The sequence below is a fragment of the Cladophialophora immunda genome (genome assembly GCF_000835495.1).
Source record: "Cladophialophora immunda strain CBS 83496 unplaced genomic scaffold supercont1.5, whole genome shotgun sequence".
Classification (NCBI taxonomy): domain Eukaryota; kingdom Fungi; phylum Ascomycota; class Eurotiomycetes; order Chaetothyriales; family Herpotrichiellaceae; genus Cladophialophora; species Cladophialophora immunda.
In genome coordinates this window covers 1736072-1752202 of record NW_015622545.1, presented here as the reverse complement: position 1 = coordinate 1752202, position 16131 = coordinate 1736072, and the positions used below count along the sequence as shown (strand labels likewise).

The 16131-nt window shown below is 53.1% G+C and overlaps 5 protein-coding genes across 5 annotated transcripts; 1 reads left to right on the top strand and 4 right to left on the bottom strand.

Annotated features, from left to right (window-relative positions):
* Window positions 1-574: 574 nt before the first annotated feature.
* On the bottom strand, window positions 575-4322 carry PV07_08827 (uncharacterized protein). The gene has a single exon (XM_016396026.1). The coding sequence runs from the start codon at window positions 3947-3949 to the stop codon at window positions 1172-1174; it is 2778 nt and encodes a 925-aa protein (XP_016245882.1). The 5' UTR covers window positions 3950-4322; the 3' UTR covers window positions 575-1171.
* Window positions 4323-5929: 1607 nt separating this feature from the next.
* Window positions 5930-6925, top strand: PV07_08826 (uncharacterized protein). The gene has a single exon (XM_016396025.1). The coding sequence runs from the start codon at window positions 6189-6191 to the stop codon at window positions 6702-6704; it is 516 nt and encodes a 171-aa protein (XP_016245881.1). The 5' UTR covers window positions 5930-6188; the 3' UTR covers window positions 6705-6925.
* A 1386-nt stretch (window positions 6926-8311) lies between these two features.
* On the bottom strand, window positions 8312-10616 carry PV07_08825 (uncharacterized protein; the record flags this gene model as incomplete). The annotated part of the gene is made up of 2 exons (XM_016396024.1): window positions 8312-10019; window positions 10264-10616. The coding sequence occupies 2 exons, from the start codon at window positions 10614-10616 to the stop codon at window positions 8312-8314; spliced, it is 2061 nt and encodes a 686-aa protein (XP_016245880.1).
* Window positions 10617-11976: 1360 nt separating this feature from the next.
* PV07_08824 (uncharacterized protein) lies at window positions 11977-14069 on the bottom strand (the record flags this gene model as incomplete). The annotated part of the gene is made up of 4 exons (XM_016396023.1): window positions 13855-14069; window positions 13641-13804; window positions 12169-13584; window positions 11977-12096 (listed from the first exon to the last, which is right to left on the bottom strand). The coding sequence occupies exons 1-4, from the start codon at window positions 13856-13858 to the stop codon at window positions 11977-11979; spliced, it is 1704 nt and encodes a 567-aa protein (XP_016245879.1). The 5' UTR covers window positions 13859-14069.
* A 956-nt stretch (window positions 14070-15025) lies between these two features.
* On the bottom strand, window positions 15026-15559 carry PV07_08823 (uncharacterized protein; the record flags this gene model as incomplete). The annotated part of the gene is made up of 1 exon (XM_016396022.1): window positions 15026-15559. One exon carries the CDS (start codon window positions 15557-15559, stop codon window positions 15026-15028), a length of 534 nt encoding a protein of 177 aa, XP_016245878.1.
* Window positions 15560-16131: the final 572 nt, after the last annotated feature.

Here is a 16131-nt window from a genome sequence, read left to right as displayed (position 1 = left end):
ATCGGGGTCAGGATGCACGAAGGGTCATTTACAGCACTGGCAATCACCTTGTCTGAGTTGATAGGCTCGATTGACTCGGTGTCGAGGACAATAGAGACAATGTGTCTTCCTCGTTGTCGAGGCGATGACGAAAGCCTCAACTAAATGTTTAGTAGGCCCAATCATGCCACAAAACTCGGCCGTTGAGCAGGGCCCCTTGGTTTGGTCAATGGGATCTGGCTTGTACGCGTCCGTCACGACTGTCAGAGACTTTTACCTACTACAAGACCTCATATTTCATTCACGCGTATCTTGATGGCGTCGGTGTCATGGTCGCTCTTCGTGTTTGGACCGAACGCTGCAGAGACCTGGATGGGGATCCGACCGCAACCTGCGAGTGGTTTGATCCCGAGCGTCTTAGTCACAGCTTGCCCGAGATCCTCCACGACAAAGGGGGTTCTTCGAAGCCGGCTCATGAGCCCGATCCGGCGGTATGAGGATTTCTACCATTCTTTCGCCTGGTCGAAGATGGATCCGAGAACATGTACGACCAGGAGAACCTTTCATTTGAGTCCAAGGAAGCCAATTCTGTCAACGGGATTTCTCATGTTCACGGTTCTTGCTCCCCAAAGCGAATATTGCCTCCACATCTAGTCTTCCCCGTCGATCTGTTGCGCCAGCGTCTCCGGCTTAGCGTTGCTTGGGCACCAGTATGTTTCTGATTCCTGGCGAGGGAATAGAGATGCTCAAAAAGAGGGGCTTGCTGAATCATTATCAAGCATTCAAGTCTTCCCAGTGCTTTTCGCACCAAAGGGCACATTGTTACCTTGGCAGTGTCAACCATGATCGTTGCTATCTCTCAGCCAGCAGCAGTATCTGCAAATCCCTGAACCACTGTCTCAACTGACCATGATGTTCAACCTATCTCCATTTCCTCAATCCATCCCTTTTGGGTATCTCTCGTTGTGCAAAGAACAATATCCTCCCATCCTTTTTTTCTCCCCCCGGGTATTTCTGTTTCCTTTTCAAGCAATCAAACACTCATCCCTTGCCTTTTTTTTTTGGTATTTCTCTGATCATTTCCCCTAGTGATTAATCCTGTGCTTTTCGTTCCACTGCTTAGTGGGTTGGAAACAGCATCCCGACCGACCTTGATGTAGAACGCGTCCTGAGCATCACACTTCGTGTCTCTTCAGACAAGACTTTCGGCCTGCTCAATGGCCTTGTTCGCCTTCTCCTCGCCCCCCAGTCTCGTCGCCAACCATTCCGTGGCCTTCTCCGCCACCATCTCCCAGACATCTTTCTCGGACGCAACTTTGGCCTTCAACCACGCGACCGCCAGCACCGTAGCTCTGACAGTGTCCGCGCCTGCGTCGGCGACGGGCACACTGACGCTGGTAAATTGTTGCTCAGTGACACCGAGGAGGGCGAGAAGATGGTTGGAACGGAGCCATGACCCATCAAACTCGACCAATCCGATGAGCCGATGCATCTTTTCGCCGTTGCTCAACGCAGACATGTCGACAGGAGCCTTGGGTGGTCCAGCCTCCTCCCCCGGAAGGGCTTCTTGTCCCGCACTACCAGATCCGGAGCGACTCCACTTTGCCCGCCACGGTGGTGTAGTATTGACGCTTCTAGAAAGAAATCCCCCACGACCACCGGCTGGTCGGCTGCCGAGGTCTGAACAGCGCATCTCACCACCACCACCACCGGCTGGAGGGCGGCGGATGTCCGTGAAGCGCGCCTCGCCGCCACCGAAGCTGCGGGAAGATTGACTAGGAGCTGGCGGGGCTGCACAAAACAGCATACTGGAAGATGCAGGCGGAGGGGCGGGAACCGTAGCCGAGCAAATGCTGGCCAGCTCCCGCAGCTGCGACCTCTTCAGCTCAGGCAGCGATGTATCCATTATATCACGATCCGGGAGGAGTCGACGTCTGGGTTGCAGGGGGAGGGGCTTGGACGCATGCTCTTCGACTGTCTTCGCATTGTTATCCACAGCAACAAACGAGCACCACTTCCCTCCAACCTGAAATTCAACCCCCAAACGGACAGCTTCTCGTTCGACGATAAGATCCCATTTTCCTTCATGCACTGACTTCAAGAGCTGGCCGTCAGCATTTCGTGCGTTGGCAATCCAGCCACCCCCTTCTTCGAGCTCGAGGATGGCTTTCTTAGCCGCGAGTTGATGAATTGTCTCGCCCACGCCGACGTCTTGGACGGGAATCTCCAGTTCAAGAGGGCCATGAGAACTGGTGCCGCGAAGCACCACCGATTTCAGGGTCTTCCGTGGCGCCTCGGGTGACAGCAGGAGATAGACGGTGGTGCGACTGAATGGGAAGAGCGCGGGAATCTTGTACGGTGCTGGAATGACCTTAGGGACTGAGATGGCCGGCAAGTTGTCATAGCGGTTGGCAGGAGGGTTGGTTGGTTCCTCGGTAGCCGTGGGGTCAAAGAGGGAAATGGGTTTCTTGGACACAACAGGAACCACAGCTTCTTCCTTGTTCTCTCGGTCAACCATCTCAAAGTCTTCCTCTTCAGAATCGTCCGTATATTTGACCTCAAGTGTATAGTCAGTCACGTGAGGTGTGAGGGCACCTTTCAACATGCGCACAACCCGCTTGTCCATCTTTTCGTCGGGGCCAACGAACTGCGCAAACCCGTTTCCGGCGCGGGCGATCCCCTCGACCAGTGCCGGTGAAGCACCGTGACCAATCCCCAAAGAGAAGAAGCGTGCGTTGGGCGTCTCCTTCACGAGAGTGAACAGCTCCTGCTGATTCCAGATCTGGCCGTCCGTGAGCAACATGACCTCAAGCGGAAGATCTTTAAAGCGGTTCTCCACTGTGGCCTTGACGGGTTGCAGCATTTCCGTACCGCCGTAATTTGCGTCGAACGTGTCCAGGTGGTTGAGGGCATCCTTGAGACTTGACTGATCGTATGTTGTACTCTTCTTGAAGAGGAACGAGAACGACGATCCAAAGGAACAAATGTTGAACTTGGCACCAACCGGCAACGATTTCAGGAAGACTTTCATGGCAGCGACGAGGAGTTCTATTTTCCCATGCATACTCCCACTTCGGTCAACGATGAAGACAATCTCGGGCGAGATATTGGGGAGATTGAACTTGGGCACTAGCGTGGTCATGAGGGCGCGTTGGTTGGGGATAGAAGGGTGTGTCTCGAGGAAGGCGTTCGGATTTCCAGTGACTTTGGCGAGAACAACAACGATGAAGTCTTTCTGGAGTTCGCTGGTACCAAGTGTGAGCGTCGCTGAAGCATGGTTGTTGTTGAAGGAGTCCTCTTCCATGACGGAGGTGCGGCCCATGGTGACTGCGATGGGATGACTTGGAGACTGTAGACCCTGAACGATCGAGCCTTCTTCAAGGGTGACATCGACACAGATGGCGATGCGGCCTTTGTCAATCTGTGTGCTGGACATGGCCGTAGCGGAGTCACTCGACAGTGACCCATATCGAGGCGCAATGATGGTCGGAATGGTGAAGCGAGAGCCATCGGTCTCGGCATCGTGTTTGAGCTCGCCGAGATAAACCAGTTCGACATGGAGCTTCTCCTTCGCAGGGACATTGCCGACGGACGTGGTGAAAACATCAGCGGCTTCAGGCAGTTGTTCGAGCAGACCTGCAGTCTCGCCCCGCTCCACCGCTTCCTGGTACTCTGCCCTCGCCTGTTGTTTTTCTTTGACTACCCCGACGATGGTCTTGGAGCCAACAGTGCACTTAAAGCCAACCACGCTGACTCCGTCGTAGAGTGGAAATGTGTAGCGGACCTCCTCAAGGCTGTGGTCTTGGTTGTTGACAAAAGTCTGCGTCAGTGTGGTGCGGGACGTTGTAGCCAGGATGTTTGTGTGAGAGGACAATTCGATCTGAGGAAGATACTGTCTTGCAACTGCGGCCTCTTTGGTGACAAACCAACACCCGCATAAGCGACGCTGGTCGTGAAAGTAGGACGACATGATGGAGAAGTCAGTGTTGGGTTGCTGGAAAGACGAAAAGAGAGGGAAGAAGGAGAGGAATCCAAGTGCTTATAAAACTTGGGTGACTCGAGTAGAATCACATGAGGCTGTAGGCAGCCGGATCATGCAAGCTTGGCAAGGCAGACAAGGAGAGCGCCACGTGAGTGCCCGCTCAAATAGGAAACGGCGTCACTAGCTCAGCCAATCGTGGCGCAGCAGCCCATTCACTAGCGTCACTGGTCCTAGATGCGGGAGGACTTCACTTCAGCCTCCACAAGTTACAGTTGGGGAGTGACGGCGCTCAGAGCGAAGCGTGAGAGTGAGAGTTTAGGCACCAGGCTGGGTAGAATAGTCTTGGGTTTTTTTGGTGCTGTAGAGAATTCGTTGGATAAAGGCTGACGAGCCACTGGCTAACATGTCTTATGGGAATGCCTCCGGGTGGCGAGCTCGATGGCGATTTCGTACCACGGCGAATTCGCTTATTTTACCTATTCATGCCTAGTAGAGGCTTGGCACAGCAAATTTGGCTGGCATTCGTTTCTGCAAGTCACACAATCGCAATCTGACCTCGCTGCCACCACAATTCCTTACGGATCCTGTCGATAACGGGGCTGGGAGCGACTACCTCCGTCAACGGCGCCTCCTGGCATTGGCAGTGGCAGAGGTAAACGAGTCCGCAAACGAACTACTAAGCTAGTCGAGACTAGGCAACAAGGCTTCCTGCGTAATTCACAGAATGACTGAGAGGTCAACACCAAGGTTGGCTGTACAAAGAGGCGGGGACGAGATCAGATGGCGGCGAGGCCACTCTTTCACCGGTGGCTACTGTTACTCTTGAATTAAGCGTGCGAGTCGCGTTCCCACATATCGCGCCGGTTTTGTATCGCCAAATGCTCCGGGGGTCGGGCCGGAAGATGGAGACGGCGTAGTACAACGCTGAGTGGAAAGCTTGTTTATACGTCTCCTGGGTTGAGTGCAGAGAACTTGACTGTATGCAGATTCGATCGGTGGTCTGGGATTCTGTCTTTCGGGTGGGCGGGATATGAGGATGAAGCATGAATGTCTCTGGCTTATTCTCGCCCAATTGGGAGAAGACGTGAAACCAACAGTAACTGATCAGGGGGCGCGGATGAAGATCAATAGACTGCTTCACGGGAAGGGATTGAAGGACTCGCTCTACCGCGATCCCATCTCAGAACTAGCCTCGACAAATGCGAATGAGCACATTAAGTCATGATTGTCCGCAATTGCTGAAGCTATCTACGGCTGGCAACACGCCAGAACGTAGTATAAAGTGAGCTACCAGTGATGTTTGACACCCCTAGCAATCGCCTATTTAGCGTAGTGATACTTAGCCTAAGTTCTAGATAATCGAACACGACTATAGGCTGGTAAGAGGAGACGGTACCTGCCCTACCGAGTGCCCCTCGAGGAGACTACTAGAGTTCCAACTCCCTTGATAAATCCAGGTCTAATCGCTGGCCCGCCTAGACAATGAACAAGGCGATTGACGTAATCGAACAGGCTATAACGCAGAGAGTAGAGAGCCAGAACACGATAGACCAATGTGGATCGGGTGAGTGGAATGACCATCACCGAAAACCTGCTCTCCCGATTCGGATATGAGCGGGATTCTCATTTCTATCCACCCAGCTTCCATCTTAAGCCGTGTCACATTATTTGCCTGGCACTTTTATTCGAGGGCAACCACTCCGTTCAGCCTGACAGATGGCGTCCAGTGTATCCCTTATCACATGCCTGCCACGTGCCTGCTCAGTCATTGCGCTGTGCCAAGTCCGCCTGAGTTTGTCGGAAGCTCAATATAATGACAAGGAACCAGCCCCAGCCTCACTCAACCATCTTCCACCCTCTCTCTCCCACCCCTTCTGACTTACCAACCGCGAACAATGGAGAGTCCAACCCGCGAATTGCAGACCGAGGACCAGCTTCAAGACGTCCGAGACTTCTTCGCCGCCAACAGCCAAAGCCATGTCGAGAAAATTGCATTGATAAAGCAGTGCATTGATAAAGCAGTGCAAAGACGCCGTCCAAACTGTCCGAAACCTGTACCATGCAGAACAGGGAGCTCGCGAAATCAGAGCCGCCGATTTGCAGAAGTGTAGTTCGGAGCTCCAAACTCTCTACCGTCAGTATCTTGCCATGAACCAAGCCCATATCGGCCGTTCCGGCGAACCGAACAAGCTCGAGACAGAGTTCCAGGCTGCTCGGACCCAGTTCGATGACCTCGACAGTCGATAGAACGCAGAACGTGGAGACAATCGGAACCCGACTGGCGGAATTGAAGGTCCTGGATGATAAATCTGCCTACGCTGAGCACCTGTACAGGGAGGCGCTGGCACAATGGGACGATTTCCAGGCAGTGGCAAGGGAGGTGCAAGCGACATGTCGAGCTACGTCGTCCTGGAACAGAGAGCTCGCGGACGTCTTTGATCGGCACATCCTTCAAGTGCGACTGATCCTGCAGACCACCGACGCATGTAAGCAACAGCTTCGAGAGCAAGACCAAGCTCTTCAAGAGCGAACCAGGCAGCTTCAAACCCAAGCAGAGTCCATTGCCAGACTCAAGGCCCTGCACGTCGACCTGGAACACAGATTTCAGACAGAGTCCATTGCCACGCTCAAGGCGCAATACGCCGACCTTGAACACAGATTTCGGACCCTGGTGAGGGACGGCCCTTGGACCAAGGAAGAAGAGGATGATACGAAGGCGCAGCTGGGCAACAGAGCCAATTAGACCTACATACGAGGGCAGCACGACAGTACAAATTGCTCCAGCATCACGATTGAAGTTGTCCTCAAAACAGTCGGCGACCAGCGCTCGCAAGTCAACGCGAAGGATCTTGCCATCCGGAGACAGATGTATGGACAAAGCAGAGGGAAGAGGTTACCCACGGCTGGTTCCAAAAGGGAAAAGGGAAGCAAATTCCGAATGAGAAAAAGGTGCGCTGGATACTGAAGCGACAAAGGGCCCGCAAAGATGAGCTGAACGACGGTCCGTGGGTGGATGGACGGAAGGGGTGTCAGTTGACATACAGCCCGTTAAGTACATGAAGCTGATTTACGATGCACAATGATTGGACATTGTTCTCAAAGAGAGGACTGCACGTTCCTCTAGCATACAAAGCTGTGAGACGCTGACTTCGACACGGGTCGTCGAATCCGAGGAGAGCGTCGCCCGCGCCGGTTGCATCTCGAAGGGGGACGTCGAGAATTCCTCTCTGGTCGATGCCAGTGACTTACAGCAATGCGTGAACGCCTCTTCGGGTTATCTTCAAATGCCGTTAGCTGCAACCTAGACCCAGACGCCAGACGCCGTGGCACTCAGATTTCTAATCACAACACGGGCGAACTTTGCAAGAAATGTGGGACGATCGCACAAGGCTTGGACTTTCAGGGGTCGGCGGACACCCGGATTGTGGTCGCACTACTGCAACAAGAACGTTTCTTTTGGCCATCGTATAGCGTGTTGCGTGCGAAAACCCTATTATAATTAGAATGGGGTGGTGCTCCGAAGCAGAAAGTAAGATCTTCTTCACAATCAGTGTTGTCAGGACTGCAGTCATGCCAGCGACATGGCTGCTGACTGCAGTCCTGACTACAGTCCATTCGTCATCCGCAAATGGAGCGATCTGATTGGCGGAACTAGGTTGAATCTCCGACCTAGTATAGACCTTGATCAATCCAGTGTTTTAGGTACTGCGAGGCCTCAAAAGATCTCGCGGAAAGGGGATTACGTTCTATGGTGCTAATTAGGTGGGTGAGGCACAAAAAACCATGTCTTCATACCAATCCGCCTATTGTCTACACGCCGCGATGGTGTGGAACTTCTCGATGAGCGAATACCGTTCGATATCGGTAGCGAATAAAACAGTTGTTTTAGCTACCAAACGATATTCTGTGGGCTCTGCTAAGGTGCCAAGCCTGACTGCAGTCATGACTGCATTAATAATAACTGCAGTCCTGACAACACTGTTCACAATAACCTGACGTGCGCCAAACTCACGCGATGATGTGCTGCGGAGTTTCCACGTTTCTTTTGACAGAAAGATGGAGATCTCCAAAAAGCAAACGCCCACAAGGGTCCACTGCGCCTCCGGAACCGCCTCATGTGGGGGTGCCTGTGATATTGCAACACCGTCGCCACAACTCCGATTCCTGCCCCCCGAGATTCGACTCCTGACTCCAGAATTCCACTGCTCCTCGTTGATATTGAATTTTTTTTGCGTTTTTGATTTCTGGCGAGGGAATAGAGATGCTCAAAAATAGGGGCTTGCTGATCCTCCGACCCCAGGGTTCGTCACGTCTGTTCAGCCCACGATAAAGGCGGCACTTCTTATCCTTTCAATCAGGGCCAATGTAGCAGCAAATATGCGGAGCGTTGGTATACCCTGGATAGCTCCAGTCCCACCAATGGAGCCATCTGTGCCGTTGTTGCAGTCCGTTGGCAAGGCTGCCACCGTCGCCGAGGCTCTCGTTGTATAGTAGCTCAAGATTTCGGCTGGGAGGAGCACGTCGATACTCTAGCGACTGCGTGCCGCCCTCACCCTCGCCCTCGCAAGCAAAAAGGTAGCCTAACATTCTCCGGACCGTGTATGCTTCTTGATCGATATCACGCCCTCCGTAGCATTGCCACGTGGTTATTTGCGCGACTAACCGATCACCTTTTGTATCTAGGACTGCAACGCGCAGATCTGTTGCACACTCTGCGCAATTGATGTAATCGAAACACCGTGGCGCTTTGTAAGGACGGCCGAGGTGGTGATCGATAGCGTCCTTGACGAGAGCAGGAAGAGTGCCAGGAGAATGAAGACAACCAATGAAATTCAGCCGGTCGAGCTGGGCGGCCAAAGATTGCTGCAAGGACATTTGCAAACTGTAGGATGTTCGAACTAGCAGTTTCCCGTTGACGACCCGCGCCACCGTATCCCTCGATACATCTGGGGCCCAGAAGTGCCGTGGCAGTGGGATATCGCATTTATGATGAAGTTCTTGAAGTTGTGGGCCGTAAGCAGAGCCGTGCTCGTATCCCCTCAAAAAGGCAGCAACAGTCTCGAGGGTTAGATAGTGAGGTTGATGCTCTGGGTAGTATGTACACCATGGCCGAGGTGTGTGTATGCCGGACATCTCAAGGCGAGATCGCCGAGGACAATAATACGGTGGCGCCAACGCTTTCCATCGATAGAGTATATCACAACAGTGACAGGCGATATACTCGGCCAAATCCACCTCAAGAAGACGAAGAAAGCGCTTTTTGACAGCCATGGAACTGAGACCGGGGAGAACATGCTGCTTCAAAGCCGCGTAGTGATATTTCGATATCAAGGCAAACACAGCAGCTGACTCGGCTGGTAGATACTGTATGATCTGTAGAAGTAACTCCGGCGGCAACCTGGCTAGACCTGGAAGCGCCACCACCTCTGGCTCGACAGCCGTTGAGGTATCTTTGAGAGGAGGTCTGGAGGATGATGCAGATGACGGTGAATGACGCGACCTAAGAATGTGGCTGAGGCGAGCAAACAGTTCGATCATGACTGATTGTGGTCGTAATGGGATCAGACGGTCAATCTGGATTTGGGCAGGTCCGGATCCTTGTGCTGTGGAGTGATGGTGGCTTGCTTCGAGACGCGTATTGATATAATCGCTAACGCGTGGGATATTGTCGAAACAGAGTGTCTGAGAGTTGATTCGAATGATAGAGTAGGGTAGGATGGTGCGAAAGGGTGAAAAATGGGTGGTGGCTCGGGCGGGCTTGCAGAGTTCATATACGCTTTCTTGTTTTGGGAAAGAGGGGGGGTTGTCGCCAAAGTCAGTAACTGGCCTGGCTCGAGATTGAGGCGAGGGCGAAGTCGAATGGACAGAACCCATAATGTTTGCGGCATGATAATGAGTCACATACTGGCTTTGCTGAGGATTTCCAGTGATCCATGGTCCTTGAACCATGCGCAGCAGCCTTTCTCCTGTTTGACCATGAATAAGACAGGGAATGCCTCCGGGCGGCGATTTCGTACCACGGCGCATTCGCTTCCTGCTTGGCAGAAACCAACTACGCCTAATCTGGCTAGTGTCTATTTTTCTATGTCATGAATCAATCTCTATCCCAGTGCAATTCTCTGCCGATTACATACATCTTCGAACTCTCCGTAAGCGCCCGAAACCAAAGCTTCTCAGAGCACGATCCTGCACGATCCTCGCGTACTTCAGGGCTTCCGTCCGTAGGTGACAATCCTGGTTCGTCGTCAGAGTGACAGAGTGACTCAAGTCCCAATATACTGAGTACTCACACTGGCTAATACGCATGTATGCTGGTATCGCGGACGTCATCCGCCAACCCCGCTGTCGAGAGTTGGACTTCTTCTCTGGACCAACCAAGCGCCCCAGCGAAGAGCCGCGGTGACAGGCCCTCCAGATCATTCAAAGTGTCCACTTCGTTCCAGTAGCCCATTTTCCTGGAACGCGCGTCCGCGGGCCAGTGGTTTTGCGGCAGCTTGTAGGTCACGCTCTGGATGTCGCGGAAGCCGCACTCGCCCAGCAATATCTCTGGGTACTTCTCAGAGATGTTTGGGTCCACGCCCTCTCGTCTTCGGCGCCCGTTCGGTGCCATCAATCCACCGATGATAGAAACTGCCGTCCGGGATGGTATCGTCATCCGATCGTGGGAGGCCGGAAGCCACCACTTCCAAGTATCTTCCGGGGCTCAAGTTGTCATATGCATTGCAGCAGAGCTGCTTTGGATCCGGGACCAAGGGGATCGGCGGGCGGAAATGGATCAGATCGAACAGCGACGCTGTTCAATATTGAACACCTCGAAGCGGCAGAGGGCGACAGGGCCTCTGTGTCTGACTCGTCGCCTATTTCGGCTATCCCGGAGTCGTTGTCTTCATCGTCGGCTAGGGACTGGTCCTCTCCCGTCGCCATTCGATATGATGGCGGATGCGAAAAAGGGGAGCAACATAGGGGCACACACGCACAGCCAGCATATAGAGATCACAGAGGATGAGCTCAGAAATGCCGAGTATCCGAGAGACGGATTACACGCTATGTGCCGGTGTGGCCGTGAGGACCTTGTCCGCGCATTCATCATTATGCATCTGAAATGATATCCAGTCACATACCCAACAACCTGAGTCCGTGCGAAAACAGCAAATGCAAGGGTGCAAACTTCGGTCGCCAAAGGCAAACTCCTGGCAGCCTGGAACCAGAAACTTTTGTGAACCAAACATCAGAACGGAGAGGCGCTCGTGTCAAGAACCCTTTGTCAATGGACTTTGCGGAGAGAAATTCTCAACACGATTTCTGATACTCAGGGGATGTTTTTGAGCGCCTGCGTAGTGAACTCCGAGGGTCTTTTTCAGATTTCCCCGGCGTATGCGGTTTGAGGCACGGGGCTCGACTTCGACGTATCCAAAGACTTCGTGAAATCAAACCATTGCCGTCGTCCCAAGCACCTCGCACCGTGTCTTCCTTCCTCGTACAGTATCAGCCGCCGCGTTGTCAATGACTGGCACAGAACTTGGCGGCTGTCCCGGGTGACGGTGTTTTTCCGCGTGTCCTACTCCCTCGAACAGTGTTCAGGTCGGCGTATGACAAATGGGTCGCGCCAGCAAGCCAGACTGTACCTGATAGACGATCTGCCCTGTTTTGTCTCGACACGTGCCTTCAATTGACAAAAATGATTCCGCCTTTTCGGCCTCGTCCCTCGGGAGACACGATCGCACTTGGTCCTTCTTATCACCCGGAATCTTCAGATCGTAGCTCGCGAACGACGGACTCGTGAATGTAGGCTCGGTCTTTGATATATGCACAGAGATCCGGTGTGGCCCGGGTTGATCATCAGGTGGCACAGGTGCAACGATTCGAGTCGAGGACCCCGCAAAGCCAAAAGTTCAGCCATCTCCCGGGGATTGGGCGATTGCAAGAACTGCCCAAGCGAGGATTCATCGGACTCCGCGAACCTGGTCGTCTTCGATGGTCCTGCCTTTGCGCCTGCATTTCGGCTCTTTGTGGTACTAGTTTTTGTTCCACCACATGGCTTCCCCTTGACCCAACTCGGGGGAGCCCGCAGTGTCTGGAGTGGCCCTTTCTGGAGTCGGAGTTTCTGGAATAGAAGGATCCAGCGATTCATCTTCCTGCGAAGCAATGTCAACGCTATCTAGTCAATAGCAAAGACTCCTCAGGTCTTGGAGTTGCACTTCACGTACCAGAGAGTCACGACTCGGTGGCAGCCGGTTGATAGCTGAGTGGATTCGTCTGAGGTGATCCGGCATCCAAACATCGTAGACGTTTTTGATGAACTTGTACGCAATCCACTTGTTCTTCCCTTCTAATACCGTGAAGCTGAATTCGTGGATAAGATGGTGATGGTATGAAACTTCCTTCCCGTCTATCACAGGGTAGTGACCGTATATGCGGACCGATCGATGGTCGTGGGATACTGAGAACGCGAGGATTACGCAATCGAGCGCCTCTTCTTGTTTCGCCGCTTTGTAGAGCTCGACAACGCTCCTCACGGCAATGGTCATACTGTGAGCGTTTTGTCGATCAGCAATGTCAAGCCCTCCAAAGCCACACTTGACCTCGCAGGTGAGGAATGGAAAATACATCCGGCGGTTTGCAGCAGAGAATGAGGTGTCGAAGACGCCGCCAGTAAGTTCACCGAGCTTTTCCAGGTGTTCCTCCGTGAATGCGGATCGGTTGAACCCAACGGCATAGTTCGGTTGTGGGCGAGGACCCTCCACGGGAATGCAATCGGTCCAGGCTTCGTTTACACTTTCTATCAAGATATTGAGATGTGTATCGCCGTAGATAGCCAGATTCATCGCGGATGGAACAATCAAGCGAGTGACGTCTTGAATAATCATCGCTTCGTTCCCCTCTCGTATCTTCCCGCAAAGTCTGCTGAAAAGGTCATCGCGGAACAAGGTGTTCTGAGGCACAGTCTGGTCCTTCTCGAGTAGCTGGAGACAGAGGTCCTTAATAGTCTGAGGGACTTCATGGTCGAAATCGCGCAGAAAACTTCCTTTGACCGGAGCAGCTGGCTGTACCAAAATCTCTTCCAGCGAGCTGTCGTCCTCCGAAAGCTCTGCTCCCGGTTGCTCGTTTGGTTCAAAGCGCTCGTGAGGCCGCTGCTTGTGCTTTATCCGGTTAGAGATCGGGCCAGAGGGGCCTGGAAGGAATATCGGCCCAGTCTCTTCTGGTTGACCATCTGCGCTGCCTTGAGTAGACTTTCGAGGTCGCTTCGCAGGTGGCGGACCTTGCGCCGGAATGGAGGGGTCCGGGGCGTCCTGGCCTTGCTTTCGTTTCGAGGGAGGTCCGAGAAAGGGGGAGGAGTGTCTGGGTTTCTGGAACGCGATCATGTCTTCTCGTAGGCTATCTGCCTTGGGAAAAGCAGTCTTTCGCGGTCGCTTCATAGGTGGCAGACCTGGCGCCGAAGCGGAGTAAGGAGTCTTTTGAGGTCGCTTCATAGGTGGCAGACCTGGCGCCGAAGCGGAGTAAGGAGTCTTTCGAGGTCGACTCATAGGTAGCGGACCTTGCGCCGGAATGGAGGGGTCGGGAGCGTCCTGGCCTTGCTTTCGTTTCGAGGGAGGTCCGAGAAAGGGGGAGGAGTGTCTGGGTTTCTGGAACGCGGTCATGATGAGTAGATGGCCAGCAATAGAACCAGAGAGATCCCTACTGCTCGACCCCGCGAGGCTCCAGCCGCAAACAATACGCCAGGTTCCTGTTCCTTTTCTCTGCTCTCACACTCGAGTGGTGCTATAGCTCCCAGACGCGTACTTCTGCGGAGTTCGCCTGGTTCCGCGTTGCCTGAGAGGTTCGCGGTGCTTGTAGTCCGCTTTCCTGCACACAGGATTAGCAGTCTGCATCGCTGGCCTCTGAACCAGACGCACTCATTCTGGGAGATGGAGGAGATGGCGCTCTTCTCTGGGCGCGCGCGGATACTCGGCGGCCAGGCAGAGCGGGGGAAATGGAAGGATGTCCTCGTTCATTATATGGCCGCCAGGTCGGGGATGGAAAGATGGCTGAACTGCGAATTATTGCTAAGAAACGCGGAGGCTGGTGTGACCCCTCAAGCCTGCGGAAGAAAACAATGGCACAGTCTGACAAAGAATTGACGCTATCTCAGAATCTAGCCAGCCACTCAATAGTGACGAGGTCGTCGCCAGATCAGATATAGGTAATATTATCAATAAGGATAAGGATGCCGCTGTTCCTAAGCACGAAATTAATATCCTTGTTAATGGTGGTCACCTTTAGGTCAATCGTGAATCACTTCTCTATACTATTTCTCGTCAGACCGGGCCACTTATTTTTTGACATTGGCCCTCTTCGCCCAGACGGCGCTAAGCTACAAAGATAACTTAGATAATCAGCCTTCCACGACCTTGCACTTGAGCACACACACCTGGCTCCGCCTAGCGGATCAATTTGCGACAATGAGCTTTTTGCCCGAATGAATGAAGTCGCTCGAATAGAAGATGGCTTTGTCGCCAAACTTGCGGTGTTGGAGGATATTCAATATGTTCAAGACCTCCATTCGGTGCCCTGCAAGTCGATTAGGCTGACCGTGCAAGATCGGAGAGAACATACATAGCCACGGGGCCATCAATGCCTAGCCATGAAGCTTCGCCCGCCGCCTCATGGGATGCTGCTTGCAAAGCTTCGCTGCGCGTGGCTACGGGGGTCGAGGAGATTTGGCACAAATTGGCCTTGCATTGATCAAGGCTTCACCAGACGTCTTCTGCATTAATGCGCCCTTTGCGACATGGTACGCTTTTCCAGTCTGTTACATCTGATCAAACCCCCTTCCATATCCCATATTTTTTTTGATATTTTTGTAATGATTTTCCTGTTTCGTGGTACATCCCCATACAATCCATGCTTTTGAAACCCTTCACTGTGGCCGACAAGTTTCGTTCGTTGTCCCTCCCAGTCCCTGGCCTCTCTGCCGCATTCCTTCTGGACATGTTACCCCTTCACGCTCTTCCACAGCCTCTAGGAAGAGTCTCCTTTCATAGAGATTTCAGATTCTTCGTCGGAGGAGCCTTCGCCGTCGTCGTTCTAAGCCGCTTTGGGAGAATCCGCCTTGGTGACCACGGCGAGAAGCTCGTCGAACTTCTGATCAAAGACCTCAGGGAACGCTTCGTCGAATGCCGGGTCGAACGTGGCTTCGAGTTCGTCATCGAATTGCTCGTCCATCACCTCGTCGTATTTCTCATGGAACACCAGATCGTACATTGCGTCTCGCACCCACGTGTTCGGAGCATGAAGCCGGCGCATCACCGCACCTGTTTCATCTAATACTTCGCGAAATACCGAGTGGAAGACGATACCCGCCACGGTCTGCGACAATTTGTTGCCGAGCTCCTCGACTACATTCCCGCGGACAAGCTGGGCCATGGGTTTGAATTTTGGCTCGAATGCCTCGCCGAGTCTCTCCTTGAATCTCGCTCTGAAGCGTGCATCGAACTGCTCCTCGACCTTGGCATTTATGCAGACTTCAATTTCCCGGAACACCACCCCGCGGAAAATAGAGATATACACAGCTTGCTTCCCCATCTCGTTTGGCACCACTGGCCGCGGATTGGGAGTCATGGATGACGGCAAGGTAAGTGATGAATGTTGATGGTGGAAGCCTGGAAGGTGATCCGGGAGGTTGCACCTGTGGTTGCGATTGGCGTTGTACCCAATGTTGGATGCAAAGTCGGTTGTTGTGTTTGAGAAAGCTGTAAAGCAGAAGTTGGTGAGATTTATAGTCTGGGACGTGCCCTGAGTCCAGGCAGTTCAAACCAAACAGGGCAGTAGGTCTCACCCAATACAAAGAAAGTGAAACCAAGGCAGGTCTGGCAGAGACAGCCTGTTTGGGCAGTGACCGAATAAGTTGTTTGTTAGGCATGGCCCTCCCGCGACAAAGGACCGAAAGAGAGCCGAAAGAAGGTTGCTTCCAGATACACAGCGCAGCACTGGATCACTCATACCTGGATTTGGAGGTAGAGAACTCGTTTAGCTAGATTAACTCGAAGCATACACATCGGCACGCGCCGCATCTGGCTTGAAAAGTGGCACCGGTGGGGTTCCAGATGGGGGGCTCCATTCTGGGGTTTGACGTTGGGGAAAGTGTGTTAAGACAGCAAGCAGCTTACGCAGCTTGTCTCGATGAACGTCCA